The 22,500-nt window shown below is 45.7% G+C and overlaps 1 protein-coding gene across 1 annotated transcript in view; it reads left to right on the plus strand.

The window, feature by feature from the left end:
• Positions 1–22,500, plus strand: part of ntn1b (netrin 1b) — an 80,839-nt gene that overhangs the window by 21,252 nt on the left and 37,087 nt on the right. Inside the window, exon 3 of the mRNA XM_063183788.1 lies at positions 19,861–20,049. Coding sequence (XP_063039858.1) covers positions 19,861–20,049 — 189 coding nt within the window. The remainder of the gene's footprint in view (positions 1–19,860; positions 20,050–22,500) is intronic.

Below are 22,500 nucleotides of genomic sequence, written 5' to 3' on the forward strand. Positions count from 1 at the left end.
GAGAAGCTAATACATGCCTTTATTTCTAGTAAAGTTGATTACTGTAACAGTCTTTTTACTGGCCTCCCCAATAAAACCATTAAACAGCTTCAACTTGTACAAAACGCAGCTGCAAGGGTTCTTACAAAGACAAGGAAGTTCGACCACATTACTCCAATTTTAAGATCGCTGCATTGGCTCCCAGTAAGCTACAGAATTGATTTTAAGGCTATGCTACTTGTGTTTAAATCACTAAATGGAATGGGACCCACATATCTACTGGATATGTTTCAGCTGTATGCACCAACTAGGTCACTAAGGTCAACGGAGAAGAATTTGCTGGTGATTCCAAAAGTCAAAACAAAGTGTGGAGAGGCAGCCTTTAGCTTCTATGCTTCAAAGCTTTGGAACCAGCTTCCAGATGACATAAAAAATGCACCCACTATTGATAGCTTTAAATCTAGACTCAAGACAAAGCTGTTCTCAGATGCTTTCCCCTAGCTTAAATTACTTATTCTTATTATTTTTATTTTTTATTTAATTTGTTTTATTTTATTTTATTTTATTATTATTTTTACCTTATGTTTTATCTTAATGTTTTTAAATGCTTTTTGACTCTAATTCATTTCCTTCTTTCTTCCCTGTTTCCTTTCATTTACATTTGTTAACTTTGTGAAGCACATTGAGTTGCACCTGTGTATGAAATGCGCTATATAAATAAACTTGCCTTGCCTTGCCTTATTGGGCTGATGGAAGTAGCAGAACACGCGGGTCCCATTGCTGATGGAGTACTGGTCCATACTGCATACTACAGTGCATACCATGTCTTCTGGAGCTGACAGTGGTACCATGGGTACTGGGGTGGAGGGAACCACTGGTTGACAAGTTAAAGCAGGGATGAGGAACCTTTTTCATTCAAGGGCCACTTCAAATTTGATAAAGTCTCCTCCAAGGGCCGTGCTATGAACACAAACCAGGATTTCCCCGACCTTGCGGGAAGTTAACGTTCCCCGGGCCATAGGTTCCCCACCCATGAGTTAGAGGAAGCAAGGTCATTATCGACTGGTCATTTTCTGGGCAAAGTCCAATTTCTATTACTGCTGAAAGTTTCCAGGATCCGTTCAGTGGTTCAACTCACAACATGTTGAATGGTACTTAAACAACACTTGAGCACATCCCTACATGGACTATGCAAGTATGCGGGAGCAGGTTGACCCAATCTGTAGTTGGAATGACACACAAGAAAGACAGTCCGCTCTGCAACTTATAGAGTGATTATTGTGTATATTTAAGAAGGTACTGTATGTAACAGAGTGCTTGTGGGTCAAAGACGTGCAAAATGGCATTGTCATTCAGTGTAACGGATGCCCTCTGCTGACTGTAACTGTAAAAAACATGACTCTTTTTATTTATTTATTGTTACAGGGAATTCATGAAAGCCTCGTCTGTCATCCATTCACTTGAAACAATTTAAAAATCATGTTTCTTTGCAGTTACAGTCGGCGGAAGGTGTCCGTAACACTGAATGACAAAGACGTCTTTGACCCTTGTCTGAATGTGTGGCATAGGGAAATGCAGGGGAGCATTTAAGTACACAATTGCAGGGAGGAGGAGGAGCCTTCATCCTCCCGCTACAGTTAAGGGCCGTACACACACGTCGCTGCTAGTTACTCGCTCAGCGAATTAACTCAATAGAAAGTCAATGTGTTCCAGCGAGACAAGCTGGTGAGTAGGCGAGTACTGTACAAGCGATGCGATGTGGGCGGATCCCGAGTTGAAAATATTTTATCTTCGAGTGAGGCGAGTAAGCGAGTAACCAATTGGAAGGCAGAGTTCGGTACTTCTCGCCTGTTCATTGGCAGTTAAAGCCGCAGGAACTTTCAGCGAACGTTCCATGAAAGAGAGGCGAGTAGGCGAGCAAGCGAGAAGCTAGTAAATAGCAGCGATGTGTGTGTACGGCCCTTGAGTTTATTTTCCTCTGACAGCGAGAGGCGCTTTCCGCAGGATAGCATCGTGCTGATAGGATGTCTGGCTTCCCCTCAGACGGGCGAGAAGAGGAATGCTTAGAGCAGCGGTACTCAAACTAGGGAGTCGGGGCCCATTGGTGGGCCCTGAGGGGCTTACACTAGAGCAGGGGTCAGGAACCTTTTTGGTGGAGAGGGCCAGAAAAGCCAATATTTTAAAAATAAATTTTCGTGAGAGCCATAGGCTACCATTTAAAAACACGGAATACAATGAAAAGCATGTGTTTCAATTAAGCACAACAAATTCAGAGTGTAGGCTACTGTCAAGTTATTACTTTTATTGATAACCGGTAAAAGTATTGGGTAGCCAACTGTCAACTTCATTATGGTGGGAGTCTGGGGGTCCTCCCCCGAAAAATTTGTATTTCTTAGATGTAATTTCCTGCATTTTAACGCATTTTAATGTCCCGTGTCCCATTTCAGCTCAATACGGAACACATACTTTTATTTATATATATGTGACGATTTTGTATTTCAAAGGACGGTTGGCAACCCTAAGTAAGTAAGAGCCAGATACAATTCCCAAAAGAGCCACATGTGGCTCTAGAGCCATAGGTTCCTGACCCCTGCACTAGAGGGAACCTCTCTCAATTGTTTATTGGGCCAGATGTGGGCCCAGGCATTTCTGGAAATATCAAGTGGGCCCCCAAGTTGGGAAATGTTGGGAACCCCTACTCTATTGGGCCCCACTTGAAATTTTCAGAAATGTTCAGGGCCCACCTCTGCCCCAATAAACAATACAACTTAAATGAATAGTCAACCGCAACACAGCAACAAATGTTATTGAGATTTTTAGAAAATTATTTCAGGGCCCACTTGGAATACGTTTGCAGCCCACCAGTGGGCCCCAGCCCACAGTTTGCAAATCACTAAGCCTTAGAGGGCACCTCTCTCAATAACAAACACCCTGAGACCATGAGACTCACTTCAGACCGCCGCTACTGCCATGATATATAACCTCTGCTCTGACACAGACCACAAAGTCACACACTCACTGATAGCCCTTCACCCCTGCGGGAACTTCACAAGTGATTTCTGTGGATATTACTACAACAAGAGGCACTGGAAAAGCAATCTCTGGAAGAAAGATTGTGTCCCATCGATGTGGGTTGTAGTACAACTCAAAGGACTGGAAATGCCTGGACAAGTCTCTGAAAGAAAAGAATATGCCCCATCGATGTCTAGCAGCAAGACAGATTGGGAGTGATTAGCACATTGGCAGTGCCCTGTGGGAGTCTAAAACACAAGCAGGTGGCCAGTTGAACTTTTGAACCCTGTTGCGGGGGGACAGTTTTCGTAGCGTGGCTGCCAAACAAGAAAAAGGAAAACAAAAAAACAGACATTAAAGACACATCCCAGTTGGCCAAACAATAAAAAAAAGTACAAAGTGTGTTTGCGAATGGCACTTTCGCCACACCGTCTCTCCGTCTGTCTTTTCGGTCTGTCTGTGCTGACTCAACTGAACTCTTGACCCTACTGCGCTATGGCATTCTTTTAATTCTGTGACTCAGACAAGCACACATGGGTTAGGATTAGGAATGGGCGAGGAGAAAACTGGGAGAATTGGGCCCATGAAACGATGGGAAACTATGCACAGAGAACAATAACTCAGTGGGCAGAACTGACAGCTGTTATAACGAGGGATGGATTTTACTGTGGATCTACTTGTGCTAATGAGTCTATTGAAGTCTTGTATTTTTTGTTTTGGAAATAATTGTGGGGCGAAATAAGATGCGTGCACTATATTTTAGATGCCAGACTCCCCCATTTATAGTCAAGACATCTTTCTACGGCACATCTTGCCCATGTGTAGCACATGTGTATACTTATGCACAGACACACGTTTCTTCAGGCCATGGCAACTCGTCACCTAATGCTTTTCTGCCTGAATTAAGGCACAAAGAAAACAATCAGGTTACCCTTTCACTGTTCTCTTTAATGTATGCATCTCTCTCTCTCTCTCTCTCTCTCTCTCTCTCTCTCTCTCTCTCTCTGTGTGTGTGTGTGTGTGTGTGTGTGTGTGTGTGTGTGTGTGTGTGTGTGTGTGTGTGTGTGTGTGTGTGTGTGTGTGCGTGCGTGCGTGCGTGCGTGCGTGCGTGCGTGCGTGCGTGCGTGCGTGCGTGCGTGTGTGTGTGTGTGTGTGTGTGTTCGCGTGCCCCCCTGCCTGTGAGGAAAGCATATAAATTAAGCTCGTAAACTTAACAGGTCATACACAAGAGGTGTGTGAATGGAAATTGCCCCCACAAATATAATTAACTGGCTGGTGGCACCTTTAAAACGCAGCTGTGGTCCCCTTGTGGCCCTGTGGCATTGCGGCCATCGCGCTAATGACTCTTAAAGTGCTCTTTTGTCTCCAGACTGCTGATAATGTCCAAAAGAGTTCAGTTCGGAAAAATACTCAACATGTTTGAGAAGGAGAGTGTTTATAGGACCTGAGCAGCCTCTTGGAGTTGGGTGAAAACCCAGTGATTTGTGCTAACGACACAGGCAGGGCCGGATTAACACACTAGCTAGAGATGGCTGCAGCCTAGGGCCGTCCACCTGCCAGGGGGCCCACGATTGGCCAAAAGTCAAAAATCGCAGAATTGTGCTAAGATACAATATTGAAAAAGGAATCTGCAATCGAGTAGTTTTAAATCTTGTTTACTCCTATCCGCAGCTGGCAGACATGTTATCCTTAATTCCTAAATTGTAATTGTAACGCTGTGTATGTAAATTTGAATTTAGAAATTGGCATTTGGAAACAGCGTTGCACATGTGATAGAGTACAGCAGATCTAGCACTTATATACATACTGATTGCTCATGAATAATCCTTTTCAATGTAAAGTTTAATGTTTTAGTTCGCCCCCAATAAATTTGGCGCCCTAGGCGACCGCCTTGTCTGCCTATGCCAATGTCCGGCCCTGCCTGTAGCCTAGGGGCCCCATGCCATTTTAATCCGGCCCTGGACACAGTAGAGTTTGGATGGAGCCTGCTGACAGGATATTATAGTTAGGTGATCCACCAGTCAGCAGAAGTCCAGCTCCTTTGGGATCTTTCTGTTTTACCTGAGATCAAGCAGAGGCCAACTACTGTACAGGACCAATTATTTTATGGCATAGCAGACTCGTACGATCCTCTAGAAGGCCTTTTAGAGTAAACGCTCATCTTCTCACCATGTAAATCATGAATTCAAACCACAATGTGTTTCTGTAATCTAATCACAGCACTGAACTTTAAATGGACAGGTTTATTATCCATTCAAACAAATAAAAAGAAATCCACCCACCGTATGTGATAGCAAAAGTCATTAGAGGCAGTTCCAGTGGCTAATGACACAGTTCTATACAAAGTTCCCCTTTTCGTTTCATTGACACATGGCTTGAGCAGAATTGGAGTGTAAACACGAGGCCATTAGCTACAGAGGCTGACCAAGAATGTGACAGAAACTCATTTGGATTTTCTCATCTCATCTGGCATATTGCTTTACATGTGGTACGCATCAAGCATTAAGCTCCAAAATCCCCCGTATATGCATTCAGAAATGGCACACTGACACATGACCAAATAGCGAGCTCTGCCAAATGCAGAGTACTGCCACAAAATCTTCAAATGATCAGCGGCATTAACATCGACTTACTCCGCAAGTAATTCTGTGTAAATGCAAGACCCCAAACCTTAGTTGAAAGTTTCAAGTTTTCAAGCAACCATGGTCACTTATAGGATCATTTCCCAAAACTTTCTTCAAGGGGAATATCCCTTGGACATACTGTATTTGGTTAAGCTCACAATATTGCTGTCACTATGGAATTCTAGGGGAAACACCAAAATAGCGACCCCAATATGTATGGCAGAATATGCAGATGACAGTGGCCCAATGGTTAGGCAGTTGGTCCATCCATGGCTTAAGTGCCCTTAGGTGCCCTTAATAATAATAATAATAATAATAATAATAATAATAATAATAATAATAATAATACAATAGCAATGCACCTGAACCTTGCTGTAGGGTCTGTAACCAATACCTTGTGCCTAAATAACTCAGTTACTTTGTGTAAGAGTGTCAGCTATGTATGTGCAATATAATATCGTGTAACAAATTTGCTGTACAGCTCAAAGAAAACTGTGCTCCTGTACGCCAAGTTAAAAGGAACACACCTCAGCCCAATGAGCGTTTAGTCATCCCTTCTGTCCATGGCTTGTTAGCTTAACGACACGCACACATGCGAAAGGGGTGGGTGCGCCAATTAAGCACAAATCGTAGCCGCTAAACAGGCACCGCATTGAACACAGAGTGGCCGAGCAGATGACAGAGGGGTCAGCCAAGCGTCCCGCATCCCACCCAAAGAGCTCCCAGCCAATCAAGCAGCCCGGCCCGGCCCGATGAGATCCGATCCGCACAGCCAGAGATTGTTAAGACCTGCTCTTTCGGGTCACTGTTTTTGATGGTGGGAAATGTTTCTGCGGTCCTGGGCCTTGGAAGCCAATGAAAATATCCTAACAGCTAGCTAATGATGGAACAGATACCCCATAGTGCTTTGCATATCTGCATCATCAGCTCTATCCACACGTTTGGAAGATGGTGTGGGCGGGTGGATGGGTGAGGAGCATGTCTCTCATTTCGTAGATCATTCAGTGCAAATCGGCTCCCATGTGTGGGTGGCTAACCAGTGTGGGTCAAAGTCCAAAACCCCAAGTTTTCCCGGCCCCACCCCCACCGCCTTCCCCACGCTCTTGAAGAGCAGTTGTGCTGGGTGTATACGTGGTATGTTGTCCAAAAACATCTGAGCTAATTCGGGATTTAGGGCTCTTGCTCTTCGAGGATAATGATGATGAACATTTTTACAAGTGTGTATGCTTTCCTCATTATTTTTCGCTTTGTGTTTTTTGAGGAGGCCTGGAATTGAACCATTTTTTCGCACCCATAAAATGAAACATACTGAGTTTAGAGTGCTGGAGAGGACAAACGCCATGTAGCGACTACAGTTCCAGTTCTTTTTTTTGTCTTTCAGAAGGACTGGCTCTTGGTTAGTTAATAAAGGACAGCTTATTAAGATGTCATCGTATGCATGCAATTGATGCCTCACACCCAAGCTACCTGCTCCACATCAAACTCTCAGCCAGTTATCCCCAGGAACTTGAAAGAGGCAGTTTTTTTTTAAATGCCTGCGCTCACAGCCTGTATAACAGGTAATTCCCAAAGTCCTGCATATTTTTCTCATCTATCCCTCGTCTCCTGCTCTTGCTCAGTCACCCAGATCATTTTCACACCCAGTAAACTGTGCAGAGAAGCCCAGTCCGCAACCGCCCACCCCCACCCCCTCCGCAGTCCCTACCATGCCTCTCCAACTTCCCCAACTGTTGGGCTGAATTCCAATGGAGCAGCATGAAAAGGAAGAGGGTGGGTGGTGTGTGTGTGTGTGTGTGTGTGTGTGTGTGTGTGTGTGTGTGTGTGTGTGTGTGTGTGTGTGTGTGTGTGTGTGTGTGTGTGTGTGTGTTTACGTGGGTGGGTGTGTGTGTACTGAAAGTGTGTGTGTGTGTGTGTGTGTGTGTGGCAGGGAGCGTTGTGTTTGGGGGAGAGGGGCTTATTAACACCCTCTGAGGGCCCCTAAATCCTGTGAAGGGGGGCCAAAGGCGATGGTGCATGGGGATGACACCTGTGGCCCAGTGGAGCTGCTCTACTCTGCTCTGCTCTGCTCTGCTCTGCTGTGGTCTACTCTGGTCTGGTCTGGAGGCTTTGGCTGTCATGCCTCAGAGACACAACTGGGAACAGGGGAGCCCAGGGCCACACATCTGCAGATACGCTGGTCAAGGCTGGGAATTTATGGACTGCAGTGAGAAAGACAGAAAAAGTCCAAGAGGAAGAGAAACGGAGAGAGAGAGTGAGAGCGAGAGCGAGAGAGAGAGAGAGAGAGAGAGAGAGAGAGAGAGAGAGAGAGAGAGAGAGAGAGAGAGAGAGAGAGGAACAGGAATGCTGGTTGGAACGGAGCGTCTGACAGTGTGGTCCTCTGAGACGTGATTTATTGGCTGAATGTGCATACTGTAAGAAGCACATCCATTCACCCGGCGTTCCTCTGTAACGCTGTCCCGACATCTCTATCTCTCTCCTTCTCTTTCTCTCCCCCTCCCCCCCCTCTCTACCAGCTTCTCAAAGTATCTTGCTCTACTATACGTGCTCTAAGTCTCCGTCAGCTTGGCACCAATGTTGCATTATCTCTGAATATTCTTTTTTGCCTCCATGACAAGCCAATTTGATTGATCCTACACTCACCGTCTGCGGGAGGGTCTGATCGTGCTAGACTGCATTGTTAAATCAGCAGAGGGATTTTTTAAAAGCAGCCTGTGGTTTTTGGAGAATTGCGATGATTGATGCAATCAGTTTATGCACTAAGGGTCCTTCACCGCGGCCAAAGCAAGAAATGATGAAATTGGGCCAGTGTTTTTGTTTAACCGAAGGAAAAAAAACATAATTTTAGGCTGAGTTAAGAGTTTCCCTTGCCCATCCATCACACACACATCTGTTTCCTCATTGAGATAAATATTCCCCCTCATATCTGACATATTCTTGCATTTGGGCAGGTCATCTCATTTTTGACTTTGAGTCTGACACTCCATTCACCATTTTGAGCTGAAGTAATTCATTTAAAGGAAGACTCGCTCGAAAAGTAACAGCGCGTTTCAGTGCCATGTTACAACACCTACTCACTCACATAAGTGACACGAACACTCACAATGCAGGACACAGAAGACAGGCAGTCATTATTGAGCGGTACATACAGAGTCACACAGAAAAGCCTTTGGTCTTAACCTCAGTCTTTTGTTGGTGGTTTTGTTTTGTGTGCTGGGCTTCACCCAACGCTGCCTCTGTTGTCTCTCCAGCTTGAAGGGAGAGCCACATCCATTTTAAAGAGCCCCCGGGATCTTTTGTGTTCTCGTCTCTGAGCTCACTGTGTTACCACAGACAGAACTTTCCAGAGGCCCTCATTAGTACAGTGAGCCGTCGGATCTAGATTTCAGAGAGAAAGAAGGGGGGAAGAGGAGGGGAGGGAGGGACAGAGAGAGAGAGGTGTTGTCAAGCTTGCTAAGGGCTGACTTGAAGTTCCCAGCATATTAAGTTCTTGGTTGTTAAAACAAATACGCTAACATTAAAAATATTAAAAAATTGGTGGACAAATAGTGCTGGTATTTTCAGACATGGCAAATTTGTCACGGGATGATGACACAGTGGGTTGGGTGGGGAACGGGGAGCTTTCATCTTGGCAGACGCGTTTCCCTTCTGCAGAGAAGCAAGCAGGAAATGACACGTCTAAACTGACACCTCTTCTCTGGGTGTTTGCCTCATGGCTTTCCTAGAACGGCGCTGCATGAGAAATTATTGTGCACTGTCTAATATATCAACGGTGCTTATTTTGTTTAATACGATTTCTATAGCACCCTACAAACCCCTCTCCAAACACACCTCCCAGCCTGTACAGCAGAAGAATTCAGTAATCGTTATTATCAAGAGAGCTAACTGGACTGCGAACACTTGACCTTCCTGGCTTTTAATTCCTTCCCAGAGGTGCAGTAAGGGAGAATGGCGGCGAGTCGAAAGCGCCGCTCTGCTCGCGCGTGGTGTCAGCACACTGGATGAACTGTTTCGACGGCACACAGCAAAGGGACCATAAGGGAGCAAGACCGACCCCGTTTATTTGGAGAGCAAGTCCCACTTCAGCTCCTTATTGATATCATGCTCATTAACGCTGAGGAATTTTCAGGGTCCTCCAGCGATAGGATTTTCCCCACTTCTGTGCAGGACGGTCGACCAGAGTTCTCCGTTTTTTTTCTCGCTGAGTGAGCGGTGTGCTTTGGGACTCTGGCAGCGGCCTGGCCTGCCTTGTGCTGTCGTTGGCACAGTGTGTGAGTCATGGCTGGATTGGCCTTACGGCATACAGGGCATTTGCCCGGTGGACTGTTGATGATTTTGGCCTGGTCTTCCCCTCAATGTAGTGGTATCAGTCCTCATGCTGCCACAGCTGACCTCTCAGAGTCAGATTTAAATATTCATTAAGCCATGTTGTCATCTCAGGCTTCATTGTCTTTCTCAATGCCTGGTGGACCAGTCTTGGCTGAAAAAGCCGATCCTGATTATTTTTGCCCCAATCCAGACCGTAGTGTGAGTGGTATTTTAAGGAAGCAGCAGTTGAGCTGCAACCATTACTTATTGCGCAACTGTATCATTTTTCGAGCCCTCATGGTGTCAGGCTTCTTTTTTTTTCTTTCCCAGCGGCATCTTTCAATGCCAGGTTGGGCTTGTGGTGAAGAGCGTACTGTAGCACTCCCACGGAGTTGAATTCTGGGTTAGTCTCTCTAGCAAGGCATCTTTCTTCATTTCAGGGCCGCTTCATCAGCGGTGAAATTGGAGTGATAGAAAACGACAGCAGAACTTGAAAACGACAGCAGAACTTTCACACCAGAGCAAAACAGTGTATAGTGACATGCATGCCACACACCAATGGTTCCCAGTCCAGAAAAGAACACAGTGACATCAGCAGCAAAAATCCCCTAACCAATATGAGATGAATTTGCACTCATTAACCTGCCAAAACAAGAACAAAATAAAAATGTGCTGACTTTCAGCTCCAACATGCTGGATCTGAAACAGTGTTTCAGGGTGTCTCATCACCCTGTTTCAGTCATGTGCTATGTTGTGTGGTATGTGTATAACGTGACATCCAAACCAGACCAGCTGAAGTCCAGCAATAACATATCTCATAAATAAATCACAGACCTCATGGACCATGCGAAAGTCTCAGTAGCCTATAAAATGTACAGTAGTTTGCTCTGTAATCATAAAGTCCATCCCCGCCGCCCTTCTCACGGTGCCGGCCTGTTTACATAACTGGATATAGAGGTAGGCCCAGCCTTGCTATTCGGGCAACATGACACTTTTATAGTCTACTTAGCGAGAGTATGCCGTATTGCCACGTCAGACAAAACGCACTGTGCGTTCATTTATTCACCGCTGCATTTTCAGTGTGTTTTGTTGAGACGTGGGCATCGCACGCTCTTGCCCTGGCAACCGCGCCAGTTTTACGAGGCGTGACTCACCGCCGCGGCCGATGCCGGGAGGTCCGATTGCTCAGCTAATTGAAGCCGGCGAGAGATCACAGGCCGTGAGACTCAGCCCCTCTTGTTATAGCAAAGAGAAGGGAAGGGAAGGGAAGGGAAGGCAGGGGAAGGGAAGGGAGGAGAGGGGAAAAAGTGGCCCCTGAAAAACCCATTACATCACACAGATGCCAGGAGGACAGCAGGAAGCCGTACTTAAGTTGCGAGTACATCAAAAGCGACCTACGCCACCCGAGTAGCTGAGGTCGCTGAAGAAGTTTCGCCATGAATTCGCTTCTTTCGTCTTGGACATGACATTGACATGTTTGATTTAGCTAATCACATAACGGCTCTGGCCTGTCTGCCTGGGACATTCTGAGATATGAACATTCCGATTGGTTTTCGCCAAACCGCATCATAGTTCATTATCATAATATTAACTTGACTTTACTTGCTGAAATTCGCTCTGGTCGCTTTGCTCCTGGCGAAATCGCTTTGGTCGCTTTAGTCGCTGACCAGCCCATAGAGAAATAATGACTTTCAGTCACTCAGGTAGTGTAGGTCGCTCTTGTAGGGCTTTCAGGCCGACGAGAACGGAGCCGGTGTCGGTGCCCGCACAGTTATGTTCGGCACTAAAGTGCTTGTCTGCGAACCGCCCGTGTTCATGCCGGGCTCTGAACTTTTTCTGCACGTGACTGTGTTACCCGGATGAACCTGCTGACGGCCACGCTGTCGTCACGGTTCGCAGAGAAAAACATAGTATTTTGCGGTTTGCATTGCGAACCAACTTTCCGGTTCGCGAGCGCAAATGTCTGTGGCGTGAACACGACGGCCGGTTCACGATTAGGTGCGGGAATGGGCTCCAGCACGGTTCTCAGTCAGCCTGAACGCGCTATTGGTGTACACATAGCTTAACCCAGCTGCCAGGCAGTGGGACAGGGAGAGTAACACCCTTGGCTTTTCCACGGGAGAGGCCTGCCTGTCTTGTCGGTTAGTTCCACATATTTTCCTCATGTGAGCAATGCCCACCCTAATAGCAACCAAACATACATTGGGCTATGTACCACATGCAGAAAACAACGTTTGGCAATGACCACCCTGCAAAGAAGACAATGCATTGGGCAATGTCCACCTCAGCAACAGCAGAACAACGAAAGTTGCAATGAGACAAAACAAGAGAAGTTGCATTATTGTTCGGAGCTGAGAATTGCTGTGACTGTGACACTAGAGACCAGTTCATCCCAAATGAGTCAGGGATTATGTCATCTTCTTGAGTCGTCAGAATCACAACACCACAACAAAGAAAATAGCAAGAAGCCAGAAATGAGAGTGTTTGCGCCATCAGCCAGGAGCTCATCAGGTGTTTCTCTGTTGTTGTGGTTGGGTTTGTCTCCTAAGTTCAGCCTCAGGCTGGTGGTTGGGGGACAATAAAGCTCCAGTAGCCTAAATCTCCTGGCTGGTGGAGGTGTGAAGACTCCTAATCCCGCGACGGCTCTTTTCTGTCCAGCACACTAAAGTAACGGGCGGCCTGGGTACTGCACAGCGTTCTTCTAATACCAGTGATAGGGTACTGCCATATTGAATTTTCATCCTCTCGCCGTTCAGGCAGGGTGCGTTGAGGCTGAGGGGTGGAGGGACATGTTCTTCTTCTGTGTTTAAAACAAAGCAAAAAAGTAACTATGAATTTTTTCACTTTTAATAAAAAAAAAATTTGTTTGTTTTTTTTAAAGAAAAACAATCATCCTCTCAAGTCCGATACACCACTCACTCGCCATTCCATCCACCTTCCCCACCCCCCATCAGCATGTTGTTCAGCAGAAAGGAATGTGACACTTGGTCTATACTTTTGTGAGAAATGACCCACGGACTGTAAAAAGGAAGTACTGTAGACTTCTAAGAGTTGAGAAAAAATAGCCAGAATTCAATTTCATGTTCAGCTTGCATCACTGACTGTGGGCTGGCCCTGTCCTTTCATGACTTGCTGAAAATCACGCACTGAATCACGAAGATTTAGGACTGCGGCTAGAAATATTGCTAGAGGAGACAGTTATTTCTTATCCCAAGACCACATATCTACCTGTCAACTTTTTTTATGAACGGTGGAATTTCACGGCTCGGACATGATATAATGGCTGACGCTGATAAGATGAACTATGTGAGCCGTGTAAATTATCAAGGTATGCTTTGGCCCAGGCTCTTGATTGGAACGACTCTCTGCGGTACATTAGGGCCACTTTAATTTTTATTTGAAACATAGATGTGCCATTATACATGCTTCTGGCACACCGAAAGAATGCGGCAAACTGACTTTAATTGCCGGTCCTCAAGCACTTTCCCATAGACTGTGTCCAACTACTTAATCACAATGAGAGGAAAAGAGAGGGAGAGGAAGAAAGAGACAGACAGAAAGATGTAGAGACAGACAAAAAGAACTAGGGGAGGGAGAGAGAAACAGGACAAACAGAGAGAGAGAGAGAGACAGACAGGGAGAGAGTGAGTGAGAGAGGGAGAGAGGGAGAGAGGGAGAAATGCAAATACTGGTCCAGCATCAAGATGTTACATCATGTGTCTTGTTTCACTCGGTGTCCGGCCAGACAGGCTGATTCCAAAGCATTGCCATCTTTTCCCCTCTCTCCTCTGTCTTCGTCTGTCCCCATGCCGCCGATGCTCTGACGGTCACTTTCAAGCCCCCTCCATCGATCATCGTCAGCGAGCATGCTACTCTCCCACTGCAGTAGACACACACACACACACACACACACACACACACACACACACACACACACACACACACACACACACACACACACACACACACACACACACACACACACACACACACACACACACACACACACTGCTGTCTGGCTGGCTGACAGTATGGGGTTTCTCCTCATGTTTTTATTTGTTTTTCCAAATGCCAGGGTGACGGGTTTCCTGACAACAATGAGGTGATTACCCCCCCACCCCCCCCACCCCCCAACAGAATCACACGTCTACGTCTAGCTTCGTCGGGCCGGGCCTAGCCAGCTCGCTCGCTTTTTCCTTTTTCCATTTTTTAATGTCCCCTGGACAACATCAAAAGGCCTTGCGGCTTGTCGTAAACGAGGACTCATCATCATCATCATCATCATCACCGCTGCGAGGTTGATCCTTGAGGGGGTATTTGTGTGTTTTCCCGCTACAACTTAAGTCCACCAGCAACCAGCAGCTGCTGCTGAGGTGTGCCGTGTAAGGGAAAAGCTGACTGTACTGTACTACGCCGCACGCCATCTCGCTGGCTGCATTAACTAACATGCCCTTAATACTCGAAGCCTTCCAACAAAACGCTGCTGAGGAGACAGGAAGGCTTGCTGTCACGCGGTTGGAATGGAGGACGGCGGCGTTAGACGGTTAGACGGGACTGATGTAATGGCACGTAATGGAAGCACCTTCTGGTCTTTGTCATCGCTGTTTGTGTTCCTGCGATGTTGTTTGCATGGGTTGCTTAGTTGGGCTCCTCGCTGGTTATACTGTATGCAGATGTGGGGGATGTACTGAGCTGCTGTATTCTCAAATGCCATGCTCGCATGCTGTGGTTTAAAGCACTGTTTCCCAACCATGCTAGGGCTACAAGTGCAGGGCCAGTTTTAGTCAATTTGCTGCCCTTGGCGAGCAACCCCCTTCCCTTTACAAATTGGCGTCTATAAATATATAGCGTCATACTTAGGGCTGGGACGATTAATCGACTAATCGTGACTAATCGTGACTAATCGATTATAAAAATTAGTCTGAAAGAATTTTCATAGTCGACTAATCGTTTCATTTAATTCAATGCTTTTTTACTTACTTTACTAATGCTTTATTACTTTATTAAAACCTAGAATTGCCCAGCACGTATGAATTGGATGTTGTATCACGGAGTAAATAAGATACTATCATGATTTAAAGCTCATTGTGAGCTCAGGGACCTAATTTTAACGGTTTCTTTCTTTTTTCCCAATTTCCTTGAAGATTAAAGTGCTAGAGTACTTGAAAAAATAATCGTTTGACTAATCGACTATTCGAAAAAAAATAGTTGATAGATTAATCGGGAGAAAAATAATCGTTTAGGACAGCCCTAGTCATACTATATCTAATCCATCACAGATACAGTCACAGTACCTACACACAGTACATACATTCAATATTTTATTTTCGTTTGGCGTTCGAATTCTGTGGGACTTTTGGGCATTATTGGTGCCCCCAAGACATTTGATCCCGTAGGCGACTGCCTTGTCTGCCTATGCCTAACGCCAGCCCTGTATGTGGGCCACTCGGCAGGGCTGGACTGGGATCAAAACAAATAAGGCCCAAGCATTTTTGTGCATGCTCTTCTAAATAGTGGGGCAGTCTCCAAGAAAAAAACAAACAAAAAATCCCCAACAGCATTGAGCCCTGAGGACTGTTGGCCCACCGGGAAATGCCCTGTATGTCAGATTACCAGTCCAGGTACGTAGTCACACTGCGGGGGGTACTCGGAAAAATGTAAAAATAACAAATGTATGGAGTCACATTGGCATAGAGGAAGAGACAGATATAGAGCATGTGTGAGAGGGCACAACAGGAAGGCTTTTAGGGGGTACACAGGACACATACTGGCTTAAAGCACTGGAGAGCACTAAACATGGATGCTCAACTTCACCACAAGCCCAGAAGACCTAAAACAACATTAACATCATCTTGGCAAATACGCTGCATAGCATAGCATACATCTCAATTCCATGTCTTGGCCCGGGTATTTTACAGAGATCTGTAACACTCGCCTTTTACAGTGGGAACTTTAAGATCATCTGTTATTTCCCCTCGCACAGACATGCATGAGATAATAGCCGTTGTCAGCACTCCTGGGTTTTTTAAGGGGATATTTCTGACACATCTCCCACACATTACACCAGTGTTACGCAAGCTCAATGAGAGCATCATGTGGGCTTGGTAATGAGCACTTTCACTAAGCACTACTGGGATTTTTTTTCTCTTCTTCTTCACTCTGAAACATAATTCAGTTTACAAGTGTAGCTTAGCTCCGTGCCAGTGCATAGCTTTTAGCGACGCTGCTGCTATGACTGGTTGAACTCTTACTATTACTCATCGCATCATCACCCTGTGAAGAGGTGGCTCCGAATCAATATTGAAATATTCCCACTTCTTTTACTTCGTGGGAAGCTCAATATTTCTGTCCTGGGAACAGAAAAGATTTTGACCACACAAAAAGAGCTGGAGCTTTGTTCGATTTTGCTGTGAACTGTATGTTCAGTTGATAGCATATAGCACATTTGACACATACGGTACACAAAAATGACAATGTTTGATATGAAAATATGTTTTCCCATGGCCAGAGATTTTGTCATATAAGAAACAATGCTTTTTTCAACTTCAAATTGATCAGTAATGATGCCCTGATGATGATGGTAAGATTAACTGAAACAGAATAGTGCTGAAAGTTAAACATTATAGTATAACACCCTCTCTTGTAAAACAAGAAAAGAAAATAAGTGTGTCAGTATTCTGGATGTTCAAATTCCTGCACGTGGACATTACAATCCCACTGTGCTTTTAAACAACTGGATGGAGAGAGGGAAAGAGAGCAAGAGAGGGATAGAGAGAGACAGGGAGAGAGAGAGAAGGAGCTTCGATTTAAAAAAAAAAAAAAAAGTCCACAAAACTTCCGTCCGGCACAGCTGGAAGGGGATGTCAGCCATGCCTGGCTCACACCCCGTGTTGCCAGATTGGCCGGTTTCCCACCCAATTGGCCTGCCTAGGAGGGCTGTGGGAAAAAAGACGGTGAAATTTTGGCATTGGGCAGGTTTTTCTGTAGATTTACGGGCAGTAGAATTTTATTCAAATTGGGCAGAATTTAGTACCTCCAGGCGATTTTTGAGCATTTTTGAGGGGCTGGAAATCAGTCAGTCAATCACATCTGGCAACCCTCCTGGCTCGCTCCACAGAGAAGCGGCTGCATGACTTCACCCTGTTCAACACGCTCCTGTCAGGAGACACAATGTGTGACAGATGCTCGTGGAGGCGGCTGATCTAAATAGGTTTTTATCAGGGCATGGCCATTGGCACAGCCAAACAATTAGAGGGGGGCGATAAGAGCGGCGAGATTCGGCGGGAGCGATGTGTGTGTGAGAGATAGCGCAGTGCCCCATTTGGAGGAACTGAGGACAGCTGCGAGATAGCACGCATTAATCACGAGAGAGGCAATAGACAGACAGAGAAAGAGAGAGAGAGACACCAGGACAGAGTCAGAAAGAGTGAAGGAGAGTTAGACACACACACTCACACACACAAATGAGAGCACAGAGAAAGGGATGAAATAAAGATGTCATTAAAACCTGGAGGACAAGAAGAACAAAATTGAACAAAGTAGAAATATGGTGATGTAAAAAAAAGAGAGAAAACACGAGACACAGAAAACAATAGCGGCGAGGGAGGGAGGGAGGGAGAGACAGGCGAGGGAGGGAGGGAGAGAGAGACAGGCGTGTAATGGGGTACAGAGTGGAGAAAGATGGCATGTCAAGTGGCCTGGAGGTGAGACGGCCCGGAGATAAGCCCCCTCACAGCTGACAAATACCCCATTCTTGTGTGTGTGTGTATGTCTGTGTGTGTATGTCTGTGTGTGTGTGTGTGTGTGTGTGTGTGTGTGTGTGTGTGTGTGTGTGTGTGTGTGTGTGTGTGTGTGTGTGTGTGTGTGTGTGTGTGCGCGTGTGTCCATGTGTGCAGGCATGCATGTGTGTGCGTGTACATGTGCGTGTGTGTGTGTGTGTGTGTGTGTGTGTGTGTGTGTGTGTGTGTGTGTGTGTGTGTGTGTGTGTGTGTGTGTGTGTGTGTGTGCGCGTGTGTCCATGTGTGCAGGCATGCATGTGTGTGCGTGTACATGTGCGTGTGTGTGTGCGTGTGTCCCGTGTGTCTGCTGAATGCAATGTAAGGCATTTGCCACTGAGAAGCACACGAGCTGTTGATCACTATGTCAGCGCGAGTGCTCTCAGGCATGAGCGTAACATCTGCAGCGTCTGGCATGTTCCTCATGCGGTTTGATGGACCATTTCTAATAGGCTGTAGAAAACTAAAGCACGCACATCCACCCCTACCCAGGCTGGCTAATGGCTGGAAAACAATAGGAAACTCAGACAAACATAGGAAGGTTGTCACACCAGTACGCTCCTGAGGAGAGAATATTAATGCAATAACGTGTAATGTAATGTTTTATATAATAATGCGTCGATATAATCGTGTGTAATTATGTGTTCCATTTCTAAAAGCCCACCAGTAAAATGCATCTCTTCATAAGTAATACTAATAGAGTATATTGTAAAGTAGAAGTAGAAGTACTCTTACGGGTGTAATTACAACACTACTACAGTGGTATGAACAGTGGGGGCAAAGGGGTCACTTGTCCCGGGCCCAGGGAGAGAGGGGCTCCAGAATTAGATCCTTATTACATTGTAGGCCTATGTGTTGGGTTTGGGGGCTTTTCGTACAGTATGTCTTTGTCCCGGGCCCAGGCAAAGCTGTTGGCGGCCCTGCACACACACACATGCTCACACACGCACACACGCACACACACACACATGCTCACACACACACACACACACACACACAAACACACACACGGTAAGGTAGTACGAGGGTATGGTATGATCAGGCTAACGTCATGGTTACCTACTGCAGCGTTCCTTCATGACATCCCCAGGACGTGAGGTCTGCAGGCAGCTCGCTGATGTCATTAGAATAACAGCAGCGCTTTCTCAAGTTACCCCGGGGGAAGCTTGGATGCTACTCAGGCTACACAGTGTGATTCTCTGCGTTTAACTACAGTTAAGATTTAAAGGCAGTTGTAATAGGCGGTGATACAAGCCTCAATGTGTCGTAATAAAAGGCGCATGCAAACCGGAGACTTGGGGATATTTGTTATTCAATGTTTGTTCGCCGTCAAAAGCAAACCAAATCAATTTCCACCAAACCGCTTGTTCATTTCACAGAGCTGGGAATGAAGTGGGTGTTAAGGGTCCACATGAGAGTGAGGTGTGTGTGTGTGTGTGTGTGTGTGTGTGTGTGTGTGTGTGTGTGTGTGTGTGTGTGTGTGTGTGTGTGTGTGTGTGTGTGTGTGTGTGTGTGTGTGTGTGTGTGTGTGTGTGTGTGTGTGTGTGTGTGCGTGCGTGTGTGTGCACCCACATACAGTATATATTTATGTGTGATGTGCGTGTGTGTGGAGATGTGGGTGTTCTCCACAATCAAGCATTCGAGTAGGCTGTAAAGCATTTCTGACCCCTTTTTCCTCTCTCTTCTCCCACCTTCCTTCTCTTCCCTCCTGCCCTCTCTTCCCCTCTACTCACTCTTCTTTCTTCCAACCTCCCTCTTCTTGTTCTTCTCCCGTACCCTTCTCCTCCCTCCTGTCCTCTCCCTCCTCTTCTGCTCTCCCTCCTGTTCTCCCCTTCCTCCTCTTGTTCTTCCTCCTCCTCCTCCATCATGGCCTCTTCCACCTCCATCCTCTCCTCCTCCTCTTCTCCTCTCCTCTCCTCTCCCTCTCCTTCCTCCATCCTCTCCTCCTCTCCTCTCCCTCTCCTTCCTCCATCCTCTCCTCTCCTCCTCTCCTCTCCTCTCCTCCCCTCCCCTCTCCCCCTCTACTCCCCTCTCTTCTCCTCTCCTCTCCTCCTCTCCTCTCCCTCTCCTTCTTCCATCCTCTCCTCTCCTCCTCTCCTCTCCCTCTCCTTCCTCCATCCTCTTCCTCTCCTCTTCCTCTCCATCCTCTCCTCCTCCTCCTCCAGCCTGCCACTGCAACCTGCATGCGCGCCGCTGCCGCTTCAACATGGAGCTGTACAAACTGTCCGGGCGCCGCAGCGGGGGCGTGTGCCTCAACTGCCGCCATAACACGGCGGGCCGCCACTGCCACTACTGCAAGGAGGGCTACTACCGAGACATGTCCAAGGCCATCTCCCATCGCAAAGCCTGCAAAGGTAATCTTTAATCTCTAATTTTTATTTTATTTTTCATTTCTCCTTTATTTTTTACTAGGGTAGTCACATTGAGGCACCAGCCTCTTTTCCAAGTGAGCCATACCTTGGCAAGAAAGCAGCATAAGGCTAAACGTACTACATGGGGCACGCAAGCAGACTAAAACAGACATCTCACATATATAGTAAATACAGCATACTGTATCTACAAAGAGCAAAGGCATAAAAGATTAAAAGGTAAAAACATGCAGGACATAACCATGAAGACATTAACATATGTAGGACATCACATCACCAAAAGTGCCAGTATGTGTCTCAATTACTGCCACTGCCACAACTGCAAGGAGCTTCTACCAAGACATGCCCAAGGCCATCTCTCTCCATCTACCGCAAAGCCTGCAAAGGTAATCATGACACACGCTGCTCATTCAAGATACCACAACATGCCTTTTTATGATCCACAAGTACCATCAGCTCTCCCTAACTTGCTGAAATACTGTATACAGTATGAGTTATATTAATCCCTAATTCAAAGCCTGCGAAAATAATCATAACACACACTGGTCATTCATCCAGGACATGTTTGTAAGATAACACAGCGTACTGTCAACAGGTATCACGGGGACCACCAGTATTTATTTACTAATGAATTGGTTTACTTACTACAATATAATTTCAATATATGGATTAGAAATGTTTGGAAGTCAGAGGCGTGCTCAGTCCCTTTAGGAAGATGAAAAACATGCCCTGAAGAAGGCTCAACTGCCGCTACGCGTGGGCAATTTTAGAAGTCCTTTATGGACATGTCATAATAATAAAGACATTTTTAACTATACTTTTTGGAGTGCCTTGGTGAAGAAAAGTTTTTTCTCTTTTCAAGCAACTTTTATGGATTAGAAATATTGCTAATTCAAAGTCTGCAATGGTAATGATAATGAACAAGCCTCATTCATCCAGCTCATCTTTGTCATGTTGGTGGTTCCACAAGTACCATTGCCAACAGTTTTATCATAATTGGTCTATTTCCTCTTCTTACCAATGATTTCTTAAATATATGGATCATATTAATCAGTCATTCAAGGCATGAATAAAGAAAGTAATCTAAAAAACTAAAGAAATCAAACAAATATTTTCCACACCAACAATCAATTCTGGTATTTTTCCCGATCTTTCATTAATGTACATATATATATAATGTAACATTTCAAGTTCAACATAATATTGTTGCATATACTGTCGATGCATGCTGTGCGTCTAATTTAAAGTTAGTCTGCCTGTGCTGTAGTTGGTTATCCAGGGGTTTGAAGCAGTAGTCCCAGACAGAAGACGGGGGATTAGAAGACAGAGAGCAAGGTGTCTGTGTAAATCCCCCTGATCTGCGGTATCGGAAGAGAGGGAGATTAGGCAGAAGCCCTCACCTGTCTCCCACCTGCCTCAGTCTTAGCCCCCTGACCCTTGCGGAATTAAAGAGATCTCAGACACATGAGAATTCAGACCAACACTCTCTCTCTGTCTCTTTCTGTCTCTTTCTTTCTCTCTCTCTATCTCTCTCTCTCTCTCTCTCTCTCTCTCTCTCTCTCTCTCTCTCTTTTGCTCACTCTCTCTGTCTGTCTCTCGCCTTACACACGCACGCACACACACACACACACACCAAACACACATATTCACAGGTAATTTTTTAGACCCGGAAGTTACGTCAAATACAATACCTATAGCTCAGTTAGCAGCAGCAAGGCTGTTGGGGTTTACTAATTCATACGTGCACATACTGACTCTGGAATCGCCTCAACAAATTCTGTAGGCTACTGTATAGTGGTGTCAACAATGATCGATTCGGCGATCCGAATCAATCCGGGGCATGGACGATCCAGAATCGATCCAGCAGGTTCCAGAATCGATCCGGCAATTTTTTTAAGTTTCAATTACTTCCATGGATATTTCGGGAGCAAATGAATGTTAAATTAAATAAAAGCACTTCAAAACATTGCAAGACTGATACAGACTGATACAGAAAACAGCCAATACATTGTTGCTCAGTATCTGACTACTTGTATTGCCTCATCATGGCTGATTAAACATTTGCTTTGCGTTCAGTAGAAATGTAATGCATTGCAATGCATTGTAGAATTGAATCGGATCGGATCAGATCGGATCGGATTGGATCTAATAGAATCGAATCGGATCTACTACCTCCCGAATCGTGATCGAATCGGATCGTGAGGGCAGTGCCGATCCACACCACTACTACTGTATAACAGAGAAGACAGCAATCCAAATCGACTTTTATTAATATTACTTTCAGTAATATACAGTATGGTTTGGACACAGTTTCTCATTCAATGGCTTCTCTTTATTTTCCTCGGTATTTACAGTACATTGTGGATTCTGGCGGAGGACATGACAACAAAAGCACAGAGTTTAAACAAGGTTTAAACGTCTTAAAGTTCTAGTTCT

The sequence above is a fragment of the Engraulis encrasicolus genome, chromosome 2, assembly GCF_034702125.1.
Source record: "Engraulis encrasicolus isolate BLACKSEA-1 chromosome 2, IST_EnEncr_1.0, whole genome shotgun sequence".
Taxonomy (NCBI): Eukaryota; Metazoa; Chordata; class Actinopteri; order Clupeiformes; family Engraulidae; genus Engraulis; species Engraulis encrasicolus.